Genomic DNA, 22,253 nt, shown 5'->3' with positions numbered 1-22,253 from the left:
GAGCATTATTCCGCCATTGAATAAGCTTCTGGTCAATTTCGGGAGAGCTATCCCGGTAGACCCACCTCGAAAGGAGTGAACGAACCACGACGTCCACCGACCGGAAGTACTTAGGTGGCACTGGATGCGGGGTGTTATGGAGGACATAGAGGACGTGGGGCTGGGCCATCATCTTCCATCATCTAAGTGATGCTCTTCCCAAAAGTTACAACAGCAGGGTTCTCCAGTGTTGAGCATAGTTTCTCAAGCGCAGCAGTGGGGGTTGCGTTCATAGAAGGCTTTGGGGTCTTTGGTTATGTAAATCCCCAGGTAGTGGAATTCATCTGAGACTACTCGTACTGCAGCCTGGAAAGGCGTGAAAGGAGTCACCCCAGAGTATGTATATTAACAATTTCTCCCCATTGATAAGGTATCCAGAGTATTCATGACACAAGTCAAATATGTGCAGTAGTCTGTGGTTCATGTCACTGAGGATTGCAATGTACAACAAAGACATCTGCATAAAGGGATCCTGACTTCCCACTCCGTAGATAAACACATCCCTTTAATCAGTGGATCGCTCTATCCATACTGCCAGTGGCTTGAGCACCAGCACGAAAATCAGGGGGGAGAGGGGGCAACCCTGCCCTGTTCCTCAATGTAGTGGAAATATTTTGACGTGCCCCTGTTTACTGACACTTGGGTCAGTGGTAAGGAGTATAGGAGTCTAACCCAGGCTAATGAACAAGGTCTAAATCGCTGTTCTTCAAAGACTGCAAACATGAATAGCCACTCCACTGTATCAAATGCCATCAGCACGTCTAATGATACCACTGCTGCATCCTCCTGTATTTCAGCAGCTCTGCCCAACCCTCCATGCAAATGTCTCAGGTTAAGCGCGCTGCTCCTACCCGGCATAAAGCCGGATTGGTCTGGATGAATCTGTGACCATACAACTTGTCAGTCGGTTCTCCAATAACTTTGCCAGTATTTTAACCTCCACATTTAGTAGTGAAGTCAGCCTATAAGAGGCACATTCCTCCAGCTGTTTCCTATCCTTCTGAATCACTACTATGTTTTGGTCTCTCTGCATACACCCCACTTCACAGACCCCCAGGAGCATCTTTAGGAGAAGAGGTGCTACCTTCTCAGCCGTAAGTTGGTACAATTCGATGGGCAGGCCAGTCTATCCAGAGTTCAGTCCCTGAATGACCTGGGTGACCTCACTTTCCGTGAGTTCTTGCTCGAGGAGTTCTCTGATCTTCGGCTGCGAGACCTGGCACCCGAAGATCCGCCAGCAACTCCTTCGCCTCCTCAATTGTGCCTGTGGAGGATGGGGTGCAAAGACGCTCATAATATTGCACTATTCACGGTCTGCCACACACTCTGGTACCATCCGCCCCTTTACTTCGATCACCCATCTCGACGCCGCTACTCGTTTTTGTCTATCTACCACTTCACCGCCTGTCCCTCCATTTGTGGGACAGACGGTGTCGTACTGACTCATCGCCTTTGGGACCAGGTGGGTCTACAAGTCTAGAATTTCCTGCTCAATCTTCTTTTCTGAACGTGCATGCATTTTGATAACCTAAGGAATAGAGTAACTGGAGTGAAAAGTAATAAATGTTTATTGTACAGCGCCCCCCCCCCCCCCCCAAATATGTAATAAATAAAATTCCTCAAATACCTTAGTGGCTTAAGTCGTCCCTTATGGTTAGCTGTGTAGTACCTTATGGTTAACTTGTTTTTTAAACAATCTGTGGTCCGGTGTTTTGCTTGTGGTATGAGTCAGATGAAAGTCCTTCTTCGGTCAGTGAGTGTCTCTGATTCTGGCAATAAATGTACACAAGCATTGGCAAAGCCAATAGGTTTCGCATATGTGGCTGTGCCAATGTCTTTGAGCCATGTTGTACCTTGGCGTTAATAAATGTTAGTGGAGTGACATACAATCAGGTGTCAAAGAGAAGAATGACATAGACGAGGGTGGATTAGAGTCAATTGGCATGGATTGGATTGGCCTGGAGTGGCGCAGAGTAGAGTGCTGTAGAGTGGAGTGGTGTAGAGCAGGGTGGCGCAGAGTAAGGTCAAGTGCGTAGAGTGGGGTGGAGTGTCATAGAGTGGCGTGGCATTGTGGGTAGTGGCATGGAGTTGTGTTGAATGGAGTAGTGTGACACAGTGGAGTGACGTAGTGTGGAGTGACGTAGTGTACCATTGTGTGGAGTAGCGTAGAGTGGTGTACAGCGGAGTGTCATTGAGGGACGGAGACTGGAGTGGCACAGAATGGAGTGGACTGGCATACAGTAGTACAGTTGTGGGTGTAAATAACTAAAGCATGATAAAGACAGCAGCTAGGGATAAATACATGCTTAGTCATGAACTGATTAATTGTAAAGAAAACTTCATTTAAAATAATAGCCAATCTTTTAAAAGCAAGCCAACCCAAAGTAACAAAGTGGTTCTTATGATTGCGTTCTTCAAAAAATAAAATGCCTCTCTTGAAAACATTCACTTTGCATGTCTAAAAGAAAAAAGATGACGAAGAACAGATGTACTTGGTCCATTCCATCGGGAGGAGATAACACAAGAAAGGAAGAGGAGCATACAGCAGCTAAGCATTCCAAAGATTGTAAATTAGAGTGACTACAAAAAAAAACAATAATATGCTATGGATACGTTGTATGCCTACTAATTAGTAAACAGATCTCCTAGTTCAACATAGGCATTGTGTAGTTGAGAATTAAAAAGTAGATTCACCCCTCCGTCATATTGGAGTAGGTTTCTCCTCTGGAAATGCTCTAAATGCGTAAGAAAAAGAAACTAAAGGAAAAACCAGGAACGCATTTTCAGTTTCAGACCTTTCAAAACAAAGCCCAAGAGAATTTTTGGAAAGTGCAAGTCATGGGATGACACACTGGATATAAAACGTTATGGATTTGGATAGCAGATGGGGCACCACAGTTAAACTTAGTGGACAAATGTTCACTTTAACAGATGTAAATCTACTTTTGGCATTCAGAATTTCAGTGTATTCCTGTTTTTGAGTAAAGCTGCTCTCTGCGATGAGAATGCCCTGACAAATTAGTAAATACCCACAGAGATGTGTGGGTTTGCTTGTGGATATACACAAGCTTTCATTTATGCATGTAAAAAAAAGAATTCAGAACTTCTCCTGGGGTCCGGCTGCTGCTGCAGCCTACATAGAGTTCTCCAGGTGTCCTCTGTGGATTTCAGAACAGTTCAAAATGTTGATCAAAACTAAAGTGGAAATCAAAAGAGGGTAAATTACCATTTTTTTAAAATAGGACCAAATCCTATAGCTTTGTCTCTTGAACTGAAAAGAAGAGAAGATCGAGGAGATCAGGCAAACTGTTTCAAAACTGGTTGTCTATTTGATGTCACCGCGAACTGCTTGGTGAAAAATAATCCTTTTATTTCCAGTTATCTGCATGTAATTATATCTCTTCTGCATTGCTTAAGATGACAGATTTACCCTATTTTATTCATATGCCTTACTATCCGGGCCTCTGGAATTATGCTGTTATGCAGCCACGGCATTTTCCACGTACTTGGGGATTTGCCAAATAATACAACGTCTGTTACTTAATTTGCAGAGTTCACAAAACAAAATGTTTCTAGTGTTAACGGATCAAACGTTACTAAGGAAAGAATGGTGCATGACACAGTGGAATATTCTCACGAAGGTTAACAAATACATTTTTTCAATTTATGATTGCTGTTTTCGAGTGTTAAATGGGTACTAAAGAGGTGTAACTTGCCCAGATAATACTCGTAGTTGTTAAAATGGCAACATTGCGAAACAATACTCCTACAGATTATTCGCCATTATGCTGCATTATTTGCCTTTTCTTGCATCATAATTTTGTCAACCATGCTGCATAACTTGGTTCTCTACTGCTGCATAATTCTAGTGCCCCAGTTTATGATGTCACAATGCCCCCAGTTCTGTTCGGTCTGCATCACTCATGATTTTTCAACTAATGCATAACTGGTTTGATTAGGGGGGAAAAAAACAGATTAGGCATTACACACCTGTAGAGTTACTGAAGTGTTTATATGTTGCAGATTAGTTAACAATTCCTAGGTAAGCCAGTGTGCCTCATTATTTTTAACAGCCAGACAGGTTACGGAAAATAACATCAATGGCAGGGAAGTACAACTGTTTCGCGGGTGGTGGGATTTACGGGGGTGTGGGGATTCAGGACTAAATAATCTTTTGTTAATTCATGTTTGCTGAGATTGACAACATCCGGGCTTCAGATTTACTTGCACATACCCTGAGCTATAATGTTGAAAACTTAATAAAATTGTCAGGTTTGTAGTACCTAAATCTGCTTTTCTCCATTTGCTAAAACAGTGCTACTTCTCAAATCACGAACAGCCCCATAAATCTCTGGAATGAAATGAGCAGAATTATGGTATTGATTTCCACCAGAGGCCAAGGAAGTTATCTTATCTGGTGGCGCCAACGTGATATATGGAGACTACAGTATAAGTGCCTTCTTCTAGGCAATTGGTTGGATGGTGTAAGCATGCTAGCTTAACATCTGACAGATAGCCATTTTTGCGGGCACTGGTGCAATAGACCAATGTGGGTGTTAGCCTGGTATAGCTGGTCCCAGTCCCTTATTTGCCTGATAAGTCTCGACTAGACGCACCTTCTTCATTAAGATGTGTGCTGTGCCAGCACTAAAAGATGATTTAATACTAAAGGGCACTTGTACCAAACCATTATTTAGCAACATCTTAATTTCTAGGAGCTGTAGTTTATTGCAGTTTGATAACTGAAGAGCCAGATTACAATGTGGTAAAAGTATGATCTAAAGCCTACTTTACAAGTCGCCACTAAAAACAGACGAGCAGAAATCGAAGTTTATGTCTTGACCTGGTACTATGAAGCATTATCACTTGTTAAATTAATACAGGTGATTTTGAGGACATATTGACCAGGCCAAAGAATGAATAGCTCCCTCCTAAAACTTGCAGCTGTTTGAAATTACATGCCGACAATGGAGCAGTAACACTGATGTCTTGCATTATTATTCATTCCACTGGGGATGACTTGAAATAAAAAGAAAAGGTAATTTCAAAACCCAGATTAATGCCCTCTTGGAGATAGTAATCGGAAATTCCTGCTTTCCTATTACTGTTGCAACTGTATAAAGGCACTTGAATGGAATTGTTGCGTCCCCATGACATAGACCCATATGGCTTCAATCGAGGGAAGCTAAGAAAATGGGGAAGAGAAAAAGAAGGCAGAGCAGGAAAGAGGAGTGTGTGAAAGGTTGGAGATAAATAACAAAGACAAACAAGCCATAAATAGAGAGAGCAGCAGGTCAATCTTCCTCTTGAAAGTAGATAGCGCAGAATAGTTTCATTTGAATTTTAGCATTGTTCGAGTCAAGGTTTTGAACAACGGGCTTGAGGTTAGATAAAGTGGCAAGGTGATCTGATCTGCTGGTTAAGATGAGACCTGACCACGTCACCCAAAAGTGCAACATGAGCAAAAAAGAAATAAACAAAATACTCGTACCTCGGAGCCGAAAAATGATGCCACCAGCATAACTGTGACACAATCATACACCTAATCACAGTGACCAAAGTAATCCTAAACAGAATTTATTTGCATAAATGATACTCTTCTGTGCATTGAAATAAACTGTAGACTTACAATATGTGCTCCATGAAAACTGAAATCATCTAAGGATGAAAAGAACTGGTGTGCCGTTCCTTATTGAACAACTTGAACCAGCCAGTTGAAGTAGCTGCTGATACCATTTTAACACAACATATCAGCCGTGTAAGCAGTTAGGTGTGTAGAATCTGGCTGCCTTCACGTAGTGATGCAATAAATGCAGCCTTAAATTAGAAAACAGAAATTAATGTGCGATAATAGTCAGCAGCTATCCCACAAGACACACCTACTGGGGCGGGGCTCTGGATTTAAAGCAAAGCTTGGAGAACGAGGCGTTCCAAGCCTTGTGGTAGAAATATAAGTTACAGGAAGGCACACATGCGGCCTATAGTGTGGATTGAAACAGAAAAAAGAGAACAAGTCAAATAAATAAGACACCGGATCGGATGGCAAAAGAAAAGTTTTGACTACCAATTAAGTCTACTTGCAGAAATGCCAGCACTTGAAAACAAGCACATCGCAAGTGCTATGCAGGCAAAACCTAAAACAAATTGTTCAACAAAAGCAGATAAAAACAGTTCTTGGTCATGGGACACTGATGAGGAAAACACACGATAGGAACAATAGGAAAATATATGCTGTAACCAATAGAAACTGAGGAAAAACAAGTGGCAAGCACACCAACCAATAAAAACTGGGGGCGAGATGTAAGCCCCTTTTAAGATTTATATTAAATACAATAGATTTCAAAAGCACAGCGTAAGTGCTGTGCAGGCGAAACCTGAAAATGGTCTGTTTTTTCTCTCTACTGTGGTAGTGTCTCTCAGGAGCACTCCTCTCAAGTATACAGCAGACTGATCCCTGGGGATTGCAAAACAAACAGGTAAATAATGGGGTTAACTTTATGCTAATCCTTTCTCTTTTTTTTTTAAGTTAGTGTTCTTTCTTCCCAGTGAGTTTAAAGGAGATTGGTACTAAAGTAGCCGAGATATATGGTGTGAAATTTTGTGTCTGGCATGTCCACAGTTGTGAGTCTATGCACCTTAGCTCACTGCTAATGAATAGCTGTCATAGATATGTTTTTACTTTTCTTCGGGTTTGTAATTGATAGTTGGTTTCTGCCCTTGATGGCGTTCTCCACTTAACCTAAGGGTCATGAGATTCTCTTTTTTTTATTCTTATGGTCCCTCTAGAATTAATGTAGGTATCCGTATTTTTTGTGCCGCCTGAAATCTGATGTGTATGAAATATGTTCTATACTTGTCTGTCTGTTGTAACTCTTTGTCCCAGTACATTAGTAAAGTAACATTTGAAGGTGCCTTTCTCCTGGCCTGGGGCAATTTCTTCTTCCACATTTTCTCATGGGTGTTAGTCTCTAATAAATGGGTCCTTATGAAAGTAGGTTTTCTCAATGAGTTGTATGTTCGTTGGGTAAATATTTTTACATTTGGGAATTTAAAAAAACGTCCTCTCATTCTGTGTTTGATTTCGCTTATAATTGTCTTGTTATCAATGGGAACTTTCAGCTCTTTATTCTTTTTGCTATTGGTTCCATCCATTTGGAAGATTGTGTTTCTTTATTTTTTTTAAACCAGAGCTGGAGGCTTTGATTTCACTTGTTAGTAAATTGTGTAGAACATTTAATACTACAGTGTTTGCTCCTAAGCAATGTTAATATGTGTGGCTATATTACTCAAAGTGCCTCTAGACTGCGACGGGTGGCGTACATTTAATGTTCCCCTTGGAAGCATGGGACTCGCTTCACCCAGGCACTCACTGTACCCACCTGCAGACAGATCGCTTTCCCCCTTTCTGTTTACACAGGTGTGCTGCCTGCAAAATGAAAGACTGATCGGTTGCTTCAAATAACTGTTCTGCCTTTCAGTAATTTGCTGGCCCTAGGGCACGCACGAGTTCACAGCTGTGCTCGGGGACCACATTAACTATAATAGGATACAATGTCCTGGTCTGTGCCTGGTGCATCCGGTTGCAGGACACCACAGACCAGGGCTTTGTACCCTACAATTAGTACGGCCACATGTGTCAGTATTACTACAGGTAATATTAAGTTAATTGACCTCTGAAGGATTAAAGGTTGTGTTGGCCGTGCAGGGATTCACAATCTTGACCTGCACATTATACCAGAGTCGGCAGCAAACGATTAACTTATTGGGCCATTTCGTTTACTACTGTATTTGGATCAAGGCCTGTGCTTGCTTTTAGTTGAGTGTTTGGAGATGAATAAGGCAGTGGCTCCATAATCCTCCTGGATGTCTACAGCGTGTGATGCAGTGCACTGTTTGTCTTTGAAGGCCAAATAACAACAGTAAAAAATACCTTGTTTCTTCCTTTTCTGATTGCTATTAATATGTTTGTAAATGCAAATCGTCTCCTCCTTTTGCTGGAGGAGTTCTGATATTTTTTGTTATATTGTTCTTAATTATTTGTATGTATTGTTTTTGTGACCACATCTCTTCGTTTGTGGTGTACAGCTCTGGCCCTCCTCTTCCATGTCTAAAGAGATTAAAAAGATTCATAATTCGAGTTCTCCATGATTTCTTTTGTTCACCCTTCATATGCTTTCTGCATTCGTGCCATTGCACATGGAAGTTAAATGACATTGGATAGATAATTCACAGCGTGTTTATGCAGCCACACATATTGCATCTTACATATAGTCTTGATCATTTGTAGATGTAGCTATGTTCATGCTGAACAAACTACATTTTACTACATAGTTTGTTTATTGCAAAATTCCAGGTTGTCTCAACCCGGTCTCACTGCATCTCCTCAAACAGTAACTGTGGTCAGCCTTGGGAGGGGAACCCACAGTTACAACGCATGACATTACCCCGCATGTCGGTGCAACGCAAAAGGTGTGTAGCAGGGATTTAACTCCAACACCTTCCCTACTGTTGCACACACTGGAGTTGGAATAGTAAATTAAACTATTCAAACTTACAGCGCACCCCCGGAAGCAAGTTGTGGTAAAGTTTTGCGTTGCAACGGCATGTGGGGTAATGGCATGTTTTGTTACGTATCCCTTTGGGAAGAGTACTTCTCCAGTATTACATCTTTCATAGATTCACATGCTTGTATCTTCCCCGTCGTCATGGTGGGAGTCTCACGGTAACAGAATGACCAAGCAGTATCATAGAGAAGAAAAACTGCATAGAAAATCCCCATAGGGGCTGTATTATTTGGTAACCAGACCATATCTTTGTTTGGACCAAAAGCCAGCCAATCAGCATTGCTGCCCTGCCCTCACACTCCCCAGCAGAAGCTTCCTGCCTCAGATTTCCAACCGCCTTCGTGTGATAAGGAGTCTCCCTGAGCTCTGCTCAGTTTTCTTTCTGTTCCTGAGTGAACTTTTGACCCTTTGGAATCTTGTTTCCTGTCTACTAGATTGAGGTATTGTGTGTACTTATTTCTTTCATAATGGCTGACAGCTCTAAAAAGAGGCTGTTCAGGCCATGCAGGTCCTGTGGGAAGGCCAGACTTTTCTCTGAGGACCCACATGAGGACTGCCTTTACTGTCTCTACCCTAAACACCTGGTGAAAGACTGTAAGCTTTGTAGAACATTTTCTGACAAAACTAAAAGAGACAGAGAGGCTAGACTACTGTTATGGCTTCAGAAAAAGAAGGCCACATCAGGCTCAGATTCTGAGGGGGAATCTTCTCATTCAACTCCCAAGAAAAGAAAGGCTTCTGTTTCTGTGGAGAGAGTGGAGTCTAAAAGGAGTAAGCCTAAGGAGAAATTAACCTCATCTCTTCCTATTACTCCTGTGGAGAAACAGTCCAGTCTTAAGGAACCTGGGTCTGCACCTTCTACCAGCTCGCTGGCTTCTGCTCCAAGGCCTGTGGTGAAGACTTCAGCTCCGTCGACGACAACTTCGTCGACGACGATGGCCTCGTCGACGATAAGGTATAAAGCTACGTCGACGACTGCGACGTCTACATTGACAACATCGACAAGTAAAATCTCGCTGTCGACGAAAAGGCCGTCGACGACGACTCCGTCGACGACAGGTTCGACGTCGAAGATGTCGACGGGGGCCCCGTCGACGAAGGTCCCGTCGACGAAGGTCCCGTCGACGAAGGTCCCGTCGACGAAGGTCCCGTCGACGATGGTTACGTCGACTATGGTTACGTCGACTATGGTTCCGTCGACGATGGTTCCGTCGACGAAGGTTCCGTCGACGGAGGTCCCGTCGACGTTGATTCCGTCGACGTTGATTCCGTCGACGTTGATTCCGTCGACGATGGTTACGTCGACTATGGTTACGTCGACTATGGTTACGTCGACGATGGTTCCGTCGACGAAGGTTCCGTCGACGGAGGTCCCGTCGACGTTGATTCCGTCGACGTTGATTCCGTCGACGATGGTTACGTCGACTATGGTTCCGTCGACGATGGTTCCATCGACGAAAGTCCCGTCGACGACGGTTCCGTCGACGAAAATCGTGCTATCATCCGCAAAAGCATTCAAATCACCGCAGTCGAAGACCATGATCTCGATCCGGTCTTTTCAGTCGACAAGAGGTTCATCTACCATCAGTGAAGCTGCAGAGTTCACCTCATGGACAAAGATTTCGCCTTTGCCGCCGTCATCATTGCTAGAACAGGACTCAGATGGCGAGGAGTCCTCAGGTGCCGCCTACAGTCCTTCTCAGCTTCAGATAAAGAGCCAAGACACGGATGAGGAGGAGGTTTATTCCTTCAAGGCCAGACCACAATCTTCCAGATATGAGTCATTTCAGGAATCTGGTGATTACGATGAAGAGGAGGAGGAACAGCATGAGGACTCAAGGGAGGAGGAACGTCAAGAGACGATTTCTATACCCATCACCCTTGTCTCTGATCTTAGGTTGATGTTAAACGACTACTACCGTCGCTTCCCAGAGGCGAATTCCTCGCAACCAGCTAGGCAGACGCCTTCCTCGCAGACACCTGAAGCACCTGCTCCCCAAGAACAGGGGGTGAGATCGCCGCAGGTTGTTACTATAAGGGACGACTTAACGGAATCCGACGAGGATGAGCAGCCCGAAGAAGGAGAACTCGTTCATGATGCTTCGGGGCAGGAATGGGACGAATACGTTTTTACCATCGGCTGCATCGCCTGAACCACTCAAATCTACCTCCCCTCCTCAAGATATCGGAGGCTTTCACGATCTCATGGAAAGGGCGGCCAAAAGATTCAATCTGGATGTGGAGGTACAAGAGACGGATTGTTTCTTGTATGATTTCAAAGATGATAACAAGAGGTCGCTTCGCTCAATTCCGATTATCCCTCACATCTGGGAGGAGGGACTGAAGATTCTGAAAACACCTGCGTCTATAGCGGTTTCAGTTCCCCGCATTGACAAAAAATACAGAGCTCCAGAGTCCACAAAAGCCTGCCTCATTGGGCACCCCAGGCCAGAATCAGTTGTGACGCAGGCGGCGCAAAGAAATTCTAAGAACCCGGTGGCTACTTCCCTAGTGCCACCAGACAAAGAGGGAAGGAGAATGGATGGTGCAGGTAAGAGGTTTGCGGTCATGGCTGCCTCTACCATTAAAGCGGCAAATGCTATGGCACTGCTTGGACGCTACAACAGGCAAATGTGGTCTGATATTGCACCCATACTTTCTGCACTCCCAGAGGATAGAAAGGAGGAAGCGGCAGCCATACTTAAGGAAGGAGCTAAATCTGCTGCCGAATCTATCGACATCGCCATGGATGTCTCGTCCATGGCCTTCAGGCAGATGGCTGGAGCGGTTTCGCTTCGCAGGCAGGGCTGGCTCAAGGCGACGTCTTTTCGTCCAGAGGTGCAGGCGAAAATCGTTGATATGCCTTTTGACGGTGAAAACTTATTTGGGAAGCATATCGATGAGGCGTTGCAAGGCATAAAGTCGGACACGGATACAGCTCGAGCGCTGGGATCTCTTCAGCAAGGAAGGTTTCAGTCCTTTCGGAAGAGGGGTTCAAGAGGTCAATTTAATCAAAGATCCTCTTTTCAGTCCAACCGATATCAGCCGTATAATCAACAAGGATATCGACAGTATAACACTAACAACCAATTCAGGTCCTCCACCTCCTCTTACCAACAACAGTCCAGAGGCAAATCTAACGCCAGGGGGAAACCTCAGCAGTCTAATAGACGTCAATGATTTCAGGACGGCGCTCCCCACACAACAGATCCCGGACAAAGACCACTATCTGTCTCAATTTTACACCAACTGGATGTCCATTACATCGGACAAATGGGTTTTAGATGTCATAAGCAGGGGCCACATTCTGGAATTTGTGGAAATACCTCCGGATCAACCCCCAGTACTCAGGCTCAACAAACATCGCCAGGAAATGCAGAAGGAAGTTCTCTCGCTTCTGCAAAAGGGAGCCATAGAGGAAGTGCCGCAACATCTCAGAGGGAGAGGCTTTTACTCGCATTTCTTCCTCATCAAAAAGAAACAAACCCGGAAATGGAGACAGGTATTGGACTTAAGGGATCTAAATCAATACATAAAAAAGATACCCTTCAGAATGTTATCGTTACAAGAAATCCTACTACTGATAAAAGAAAACGACTACATGGCGTCCTTAGATCTCATGGATGCGTACTTCCATATTCCCATTCTTCGGAAGCACAGGAAGTATCTCAGATTTGTCGTGGAGAGTCGCCACTTCCAGTTCAAGGTCCTGCCATTCGGACTCAAGTCAGCCCCGAGGGTATTCACCAAATGCATGGCCCCGGTGGCGGCCCATTTAAGACTGCAAGGGCATTACATTTACCCATATCTGGACGACTGGTTGGTGACAGGTCCATCTTTCAGGGACGCAGCAACATCTCTTCAGAGCTGCATCCGGCTGTTTCAGCGATTGGGCCAAGAAGACCAACTTAGAGAAATCCTCGCTGACTCCGGCCAAGGGCATCCAGTTCCTGGGGGCATGGATATGCACCAGTGCAGGGAAAGCCTATCCTTCCGAAGAGCGAATGGGAAAGATCATGAGGCTAACGGCATCACTTCAAGCAAAAAGGTCCACTTCCGTGAGGATATACAAATCCATGCTGGGGATGATGTCATCCTGCATCCCACTGGTACCAAACTGTCGGCTTCAAATGAGGCCTTTGCAGGAACAACTGGACGAGCAGTGGGTCCAGGCCAAAGGTACCTTCGAGGATCGCATTACCATCACGAGCCATATGAAGGTGGCAATGTCATGGTGGAAGATTCAAAAGAACTTGGATCAAGGCTTGAGCTTCATTCCTCTAGATCACGACTTCGTGATGACAACGGACGCTTCGCTGAAAGGATGGGGTGCGCATCTTCAGGAGCTGGAAATTCAGGGCCTTTGGTCAGACTGGGAAGCTCAGCTGCACATAAACATGTTGGAGCTCAAAGCGGTGTTCCTAGGCCTTCAAGCATTTCTTCCCAGAATACGCCAATCGTCAGTACTTATCCAAACGGACAGCACCACTACCATGTTTTACCTACTAAAGCAGGGCGGAACGAGATCCAAACAGCTGTCGACATTGGCGCAGAGAATCTGGAAATGGCTCATAACCAACGGAATTTCAATTCAGGTTCAGCATATTCAGGGAGTCCTCAACACACGGGCGGACGCCCTGAGCCGTACTACCAAGGCGACGCACGAGTGGGAACTACACCACACTCAGATTCGCTTCTTGTTTCAAAGGTGGGGCACTCCCACATTAGATTTGTTCGCAACGCAAAACAACTCAAAGTGCGTTCAATTTGCGTCCAGATACCATCAACAGGGCTCCAAGGGAAATGCATTCCTCATGGATTGGACAGGAAGGTTTGCATACGCGTTCCCTCCCTTCCCGTTGATACCGCGAATACTGCGCAAGATGAGACTGGAACCGTGCCGGATCATATTGATAGCACCAGCCTGGCCGAGACAGGCGTGGTTTTCAGACCTACTTCTTTTGTCGAGGGGCGAAAAAATCCAGCTCCCGACATTTCAAGACCTCATCTCCATGAAAGAAGGGCAAATTCTGCATCCGAATCTGCAATCACTAAAATTGTCAGCATGGAACCTCACGAGCGGGAGTTTCAAAATCTAGATATTTCGCAAGAATGCAGACATGTTCTCTCACAAGCTAGAGCTGTATCAACAAACAAAACATATGCAGCGAAATGGACCCGTTTCTGCCATTGGTGCAGCAGACAAAACTTGCATCCGTTTGAAGTACAACCTGAAGGTATCCTTCCTTACCTGCTGTCACTATCTAAGGCAGGTCTGTCGCATGCCTCGGTCAAAGTACACTTGGCAGCAATATCGCGCTTCCGGCGGAAGCCAAATGAACCATCTCTCTGGTCCTCCAGAATAATAAAGGAATTTATCAAGGGACTTTTTAGGGTTTACCCACCCATCCAACACCCTCCTGTGCCGTGGCACCTCAACACAGTCCTATCGCAGCTTATGAGACCTCCTTTCGAGCCTATTCACAAGTCAGACTTACAGTTCCTGTCATGGAAAACAGCCCTCCTTCTCGCCTTAACATCAGCAAGGAGGGTTAGTGAAATCCAGGCCTTCTCAGTGGAGGAACCCTTCTTACAATTTCGTCAAGACAGGGTTATATTAAGAACAAATCCTACCTTTATTCCCAAGGTGGCAACATCTTTTCACCTCAATGAACCCATTATTTTGCCTACTTTTTTCAGCAATCCTTCATCGGAAGCAGAAAGAGCTTTACACTCTTTAGACATTTCCAGATGCCTAAAGTTCTACATTGAACGGACAAAAACGTTCCGCAGGTCCAAGCAATTGTTCATTGCTTTCGAAGGGCAAAGGAAGGGTCTTCCTTTGTCAAGACTGAGTATTGCCAGATGGATCTCCTCGGCTATCCTGAAATGTCATGAAAAAGCGGGGAAGCCGCTAGATTCTAAGGTGCATGCACATTCCACAAGGAAGATGGCAACTTCGATGGCCTTGTTTGCAGGAGTGGCGCTGCCTGACATCTGCAGAGCAGCAACGTGGAAGAGCGTGCACTCATTTACGAGACACTACTGTCTGGACACTGCGTGGAAAGAGGACACGGCAGTGGGACAAGCTGTTCTGAAACGTCTATTTCAGTAAGGTATGACATAATGACATGATTTGTTGTCTATGCAGTACTTTGATTTATGTGTCAACATGCATTTATCGTATTTCTTATATACTGATGTGTATTGTTATACCTTTGTCTTACGGCAGAGCTTCCTTCTTAGTTCTGTCCTGGAAACGCTACAAATTTGGTGAGCACTGCTTACTACTCTGATACAAGCATGTGAATCTATGAAAGATGTAATACTGGAGAAGGAATTAGTTACTTACCTGTACACTATAGTTCTCCAGTATTATCTTTCATAGATTCACATGCGCCCGCCCGCCTCCCCGTTTCTCAGGCAGATCCTGTTTCTCGGTATTTATCCATGTCTCTCACTCGGGGACGGAAATCTGAGGCAGGAAGCTTCTGCTGGGGAGTGTGAGGGCAGGGCAGCAATGCTGATTGGCTGGCTTTTGGTCCAAACAAAGATATGGTCTGGTTACCAAATAATACAGCCCCTATGGGGATTTTCTATGCAGTTTTTCTTCTCTATGATACTGCTTGGTCATTCTGTTACCGTGAGACTCCCACCATGACGACGGGGAAGATACAAGCATGTGAATCTACGAAAGATAATACTGGAGAACTATAGTGTACAGGTAAGTAACTAATTCCTTTCCCACTATCCATTTCTATTTTTCGGTGCAGGCTTATTTCTTCACATTTTACTTGTCTGCTTGTTGTCCATCTAGGAATCCCAGAAACAAATGATCGACCTCTCTCCTGCTGAGTAATGGATTTGCTGTTTGGGGAATTTTTACATCTTTTAGAAAAGATTTTAAGTTACTGTTGTGCTGTGTATTGTATAACTTATGTTTGTATGATATATTTTGCATTTGCTTAGTTTCTTTCTTGAGCTTACATACTCCTGGCAGTCAATTTGTACTTTTTAAATACATGTAAATACCCAAAAAATTATCGAAATGGATTGCTGCCTTGGAATGAATAGACTATCGCCATGACACGGGTTCCACGCCGGATTACTGTACTGATAGACGCACACACGTGTCTGTAAGGACGATTTGAATTTCTTCGGCCCGAACGTTGTCCTTGACTGGAATTATCCTTCCTTTTTTGATCCCGTATTGGCATTAGGATCTTCACTGTGTATTCTCGAGCCAAATACTATTCGTACCATTATACTTTACCGTGATAGATGCTGGTCTGCTATCTGTGCCGTCATCCAGTGTTTTAACACATGCCTGAATAAGTGTACCCAGATACTATGGTACTCTGCTTAAAACCCGACTGGGTTGGAATTATCACTAATGTAAGGATTATATATGCCGTCTACTTAGACTTTGGCCCTGAAGAGTCAGAGATCACTGTTTCTCTGACGAAACACGTGTCGGCTGGCTGTTCTCTGTGCCAATACACATTAAAGGAACCAAGAAATCGGCAGCGAATTTTGTTTTGTTGTGCTGAATACGAACTTATACTGTTCAATTTTGAATTTCATGTGTGCACCGGACTGTTGCAATTGCTATATGTGGTTGGTTTTCCACCACAAAGTAATGGGTTAGTAGGGTCACCTCTTTCCTGTTAGCACCATCATAATAGTTCTATGTCCAGTTGGCCTACGTAGACTGTGCAGAGGGCCACCATTTCCTCTAGACTAAAACCCTAGCCTTTTGAATCATGGATTGCTGCCTTGTTCCATTTGGAAGTTATCCTATCTATGACAATACTAGGTGTTAATAAAAGGGCATGTTGTCATCTGATCAAATTCAAATAAATGTAGGTATTTTGCCACTAATTGCTTGACAGTTCTCCTTTTGGAGCAAAATATTATAATGGGGAGAAGTGCTGGAAAGGGACTTATTTTTTTCACTTTGTTAGAACACTATTCTTAAAACCTTTTAAGATTTTAATCGACAAGCTTATCGTGACAAGGTTTTGTTGGGATGGGTAACGTATAGTTGTTAATAGTAGGACCATGTAAGTGCACTTGATTTGTAACGGACTTGCAAATGTTAAAGGAAATTCTTTTTTTTTTCTCTACAGGTTGCACATATGACAAAAAGTGAAATGCATTTGCATGACACTGCTTTTATTGGTCCCGCACTCCTGTTCCTTGACCAATATTTTAACAGCTTTGTAAATGAATATATTGTGCTCTGGATCGCTCTGGTAAGTGATAAGTGCCTATTTAAGCATTTTAGTTTAAAATATCTGCCAATACAGTGGACGTAGCATTCGTTAAGAAGGATTGCTAAAGCCAATACATTCTCACGTTTAAAAGGCCAAGCTATTGGCTTTTGCAATCCTTGATTGTACCAGCATTAACTAATGTCATAATGCCTGCTGATGCATTCCAAGTGTGTACAAGTGTCGCATGGGATGAGACTTATGGCATGCTAATGGCTGTTTTGACATTAATTGATCACTCCAACATGGACAATCGCAATTTTAGAATGGCAAGTAGAAACGAGATTGCACAGGAGCATGAAAAAAAAGAAGCGAGAACCCCTGTTCCCCTTTTCAGGTGCTGGGATCTCATAAAAAAAATGAAAATATAAAATGTCTGCTGGGGTGGAAGGATCTGGTGGAGCAACAAACAAGTAGCAGAGGGTTGGAAATAGAGCACTATTACTTAAATAAAAATGTCATGTCAACAAAAAAAGCAGGGAAAGAACAAAGGAGGAGAAAAAGCAGAAAGCACAGTGGGTGGGCTTATGTGGAGGACCAAGAGAGTGGGGAATAAACCAAAGAAAGACATGCACTATAAGAGTAATGAAAGTCAACACAAGAGTACTATAAAGTCAGCAGTAGAAGGATGTAACTAATGCTTTTAGAAGCAAGGTAAGGCAGACATTTCCAGGGGCAGAACAAACACAATAATATGGAGGAAAACTATAGCGAAAGGAACAAAGAATTGTGATTTACAGGAAAGTCATCAGTTATGAACAAGTGTCACACCTAAAGCACAATGTGTATTGTAGACAATTAGTCAGCAACACTAGACCGCTAAAACTTTCTGTAGGTGAGACCTAAACATGAAGATAGAACTGGAATGCCGCTCCCAGCAAACTAATAATTTGTAATAAGACTCTCCCTTGCCACATGATTTATCACTCACATATCCGCTTTACATATAGTCGTCCATTTTTCTCTAAGCATCAGCTTTTGAGTTCTGAAAAACATACCTTTTTTCTCTAATTAACACTTTTCAATGTTCGTCTACATATATTAGTGCACCCAAGCAAAAGCTTCTTATTTAGTATTTGCTGAACTGCACACAGGAGAGCTACGTGCAGGTAGTCCGAGGACTACCAGTAGCTCTTGAGCAACTCGATGGAGAAGTCTGTCCTGGACTGACAAAGTTTTCATGAAGCTGTTTTAATTGCGGTTGAAAATTGTAGCGCTTTGTTCTTTTGTAACTTTCACCTTCCTCCGAAAGAATAATAAAGCTATTATGTTTCTATTGTGAATTAAACATTTTGGTGGGTGGTTCTAACCACAGAATCCTTACATTGTGAATATTCCTCCAAGGATCAGACTGGATATGGAAAGTCAAAAGCAGGACTCCTCTGTGCTGGTATGGTACCCAAGCTGATGTTTCTGATATACATCTGCCTGTGGATTCCTCACCTTATGAATATCCCCTGCCCCACCATTCCACGGAATTTTTCCTAGCTCTCCATGCTTACGAGGTCGTCACAATGCCATGGCTCTGCACGCAGCTCTGCATGACGTCACCGGAGCCATAAGAGGACCCCGTCGGCGTGATGACGTCAGTTCCCTTTTTTCTGCACTGTCAACGCGGAAGTTTTTTTCTGGGACTCCCTATTCTTGACTGGATACTTTGTTATTTCGATTGTATCTTTCTCTGTTTTGGCATGTCTGCCCCAAGGAAGCCGGGCTTTAAGCCCAGTAAAGAATGTGGGGGTCATATGTCGATCACTGACCCTCATGAGGACTGTCTTTGGTGTTTGTCGTCAGACCACGACGTCGAGGGCTGTTCTTCTTGTAGGAAGATGAAACCAAAGGCACTTAAGGAGCGTGAGGCCAAACTGTGTATGACCAAGGCAAGAAAAGAAACAAGCATTTACAATGCAACGGTCTCGTCTTTGCAAAAGTTAGAGCTATTTGCAATGTAAATGACAAATGTTTTGTGTTGCTTTTGAAAACAGATAAATAAATGGCATTGTCATTTACAACGCCAATAGCTTAATCTCTCGCAAATGCGAGACCTATTGCATTTGCACCCACACACACACAGAGCCACACACACACAGAGCCACACACACACAGAGCCACACACACACACACACAGAGCCACACACACACAGAGCCACCCTCACACACAGCCACCCTCACACACAGAGCCACCCTCGCACACAGAGCCACCCTCGCACACAGAGCCACCCTCGCACACAGAGCCACCCTCACACACAGAGCCACCCTCACACACAGAGCCACCCTCACACACACAGAGCCACCCACACACACAGAGCCACCCACACACACAGAGCCACCCACACACACAGAGCCACCCACACACACAGAGCCACACACCCACACACAGAGCCACACACAGAGCCACACACAATGCAACTTTAACTCACCTTCACGAGATAGCAGGCTCCGGCACTGGGCCGCATCCGGGGCGCACAAAGCTTGCGCCTGTGGTGGCACCGCTCTTTCAGAGGGCAGCACGGACGGCGATTCCGTGAAGGCCCAGAGCAGCTCCCATCAGTCACCGTCATGTATAATGCACAGCACCCCTGCATTCAGTGCGCAAACCTTATAAAGGGTCACATCTCCAGCTACAATACTCTTCTGTTTTTTGCACCTCACAACAAGATGCCATTAAATTATGATTATAGTGAAGGATGACCGTCTGCAGCTACAGTTTTAAAATGTTTTTCACTTTACTAAATATAAGTATCGCTTAAAGAAATGTTTCTAATAAGTGAACTTAAGACTAAAATGTCCATTCCACATTTATGCGTGCACTGCTAATTATATTTGTGGCTTTTAGAAAGCGTTCAAGCAATTTGAATGCTGAGAAGAGTGCTAATAACATAACGTCATCACACAAATCTCACACCATCTCATGCAGCATGACTTGACTTTAACGTACCACAGAGATCAACTTTTTAAACATAGAATAACTTAGATACATGGCTTCTTAACGCAATCTCTTTCCTTCTTAATTTGATTTTCATCATTGCATGACAAATTTGCCCACGGTCATGGGGTGACTGTGGACCAGTCTGCTGAGATATACTTAACTGCAAAGTACTATGTATGTGCCTTTGCAAAATGTATTACTGTTAATGGTACAATGTAAATGTAAAATAGTTAACTTGTTGATTTGCTTGTATGCACGTGACTCCGCAACGTGAAAGGCATAGTAGGTTATTTAAGAGTAGGGCACCAAAAAAACTCTAGAGCGGGCTCCAGTATCATACTGTGAATGCTTGACTGGACACTTGAGATAATTACTCATCTCAATTGAAGGTTGCCAGTTGACTCCAATTCAACATTGACAACATTTCCCAGTACCGGGACTTTAAGAAAAGTGCACTCTGGGAGTTGAAGTCTTGGTTCATTCAATCGAAGTGGAAGAACACAATTTTAAAATAATAATTTATAAAAGAAAAGCTAAATTCTGAAATCTGATGTGACTGGTAACAGGAAGTCAGCTGCCCTCTCTACCCCGAGTAGCCTGGCCCCAGAGTAAGCATATCATGTTGTAGTGAAGGAGAACTCCAGCACATCACTTCAGACTGACAGAGCGGGTCTGCCACTGAGGGGGAGCGAATGGGACGTCGCTTCCCACTGCAGCGAGGTGTGCGTGAGACCAGCCGCGGTGCAGACCGCTTGCTCCTATCCACGGACACACCGACACCCGCCATATTGCTCATCCGGACTTAAGCGAAACCTACGCCCGTGGCTTTCAGTAATTAAAGGCAGACGGGCTTAAAGCGGTGTCCTTACAGTTTTAAACTGATATTATTGATCCGCTCACCCGTGGAGTGCCCCGCCCGCGCCCCTGCCAACCTGGTGGAGCAGGGAGCAGCCGAACACACTGCCTCGCAGCGCGCAACCGACCACACCACGTTCCTCCCGGACTGCCTGTGGGCACAGAATTTACCTGCTGAACGTCCCGCCTTCCACCCATTGACGTGCTCCTTGCTTCCTCACTAAATGGCCCTGCCTGTCCCTAGTGGGCGTTCGGACCGGAGGCAGCTCACAACCCCTGTATTGTGAACGGGACCGGTCTAACTGAGTACACTTCCGCTGACGAGAGCCACCCTGTCTGTACCTTGCGTCATGAGCGCGTCGTCCCCCGTGCCTCTCCGCCTACAACTTTCCCTGTGCACCGTGGCTTCACTGTTGGGTTGGACCGTTTTACTGTCTGAGTCCATTATAAGAACTCCTGGGCTGAAGTAGTGTGAGGGTCGTGGGCAAAAAGGCTGATGGGAGAATGACTTGTAGACTTCTTTGGCTGCATACCACCCGATCATTGATCTTCAAGAGATTTAGATGGGAAACAGGAAATGTCATGGTAAAAAGCAACTAGATTGTGGAAAGCGACTTTATGCATTCCTTTTTTTATAGCGTGAACTTTACCCAGAGGTGTCGGAGCGCGTTACAGTAGAACAAAGTAAATTACATAAGCCTACACAGCCTTTTGTCTCTAAGCCCCGTCCTTTTCAGACTGGGCACCCCGACTTCCTGCTGGGGTAAAAGGTTCCTTATCTTCTTTATGGGGCCATCTGGACCCATAAAGAAGATAATAAACCTTTTACTTCAGCAGTAAGTGAAGGAACCCAATCTGAAAAGGACGGGGCTTAAAGAACGTCACCAGGACCTCTTCTCCAATGGCTGGCCACCATTTAGGAGGCCAGCCAATGGAGAAGAGGGGCGGGGCTTAACCCTCGCTAGTGAAGTTCACTCCGAGACATAAAATCTTGCGAGCTCGACTGCACATGTGCGCAGTATGCCACGAGAGACCTAACAAGTGGTCGAAAAAGGTCGAAGTCCAAGTCCTCGATGTCACATGACTCCAAGAGAAAGCATAAGAAGAAGAGGAGACATGCATCTCGGCGACAGTCGTGGAAGGCTGTGGTGTCGGTCGCTTTCTCCAGCTCCTCGACGTTGAGAAAAGGTTTTTGTCTCTCCTTCTCCATCAGTGTCTCCTCAGGTGACTCCGGTCCATTCTCCATCTTACAAGGGGACACTGGAGCAGTCACGGACGTCGAGATTCTCACAGACTCTAGAGGGTGTGTCGAATCAGACTGATGCTGAGGTTCCTTTGGCTCCTGTGGCTCCAGCGGCTCCGACTCCAGAGGTGCCTCGTATGGATCTCGAACCGGCTCAGTTTCCACAATTTCCTGTGCCGGGTTCGGATCCATCGTATTTTTTTTATGCAATGTATGGCGTGTTTGCCAGGGCCTTGTACCCCTCTGGTGCACCTTCAGGTCCCATGGGTCCTATGACATTTAATTTGGGTGTGCCTCACCAGTATCCACAGGCCCCCTTTGTGCCATTTATGCCAGCGACGCCGTCCTGG

At 44.7% G+C, this 22,253-nt stretch overlaps 1 protein-coding gene across 2 annotated transcripts in view; it reads left to right on the top strand.

The window, feature by feature from the left end:
* CEPT1 (choline/ethanolamine phosphotransferase 1) overlaps positions 1–22,253 on the top strand; it is a 230,728-nt gene that overhangs the window by 173,192 nt on the left and 35,283 nt on the right. For both annotated transcript variants that reach the window (XM_078644128.1, XM_078644129.1), the window contains exon 8: positions 16,733–16,858. In XM_078644128.1, the coding sequence (XP_078500254.1) occupies positions 16,733–16,858 (126 nt within the window). The remainder of the gene's footprint in view (positions 1–16,732; positions 16,859–22,253) is intronic.

Source organism: Lissotriton helveticus, chromosome 5_1, assembly GCF_964261635.1.
Source record: "Lissotriton helveticus chromosome 5_1, aLisHel1.1, whole genome shotgun sequence".
NCBI classification, from domain to species: domain Eukaryota; kingdom Metazoa; phylum Chordata; class Amphibia; order Caudata; family Salamandridae; genus Lissotriton; species Lissotriton helveticus.
This window is presented reverse-complemented; position numbering and strand designations above follow the sequence as displayed.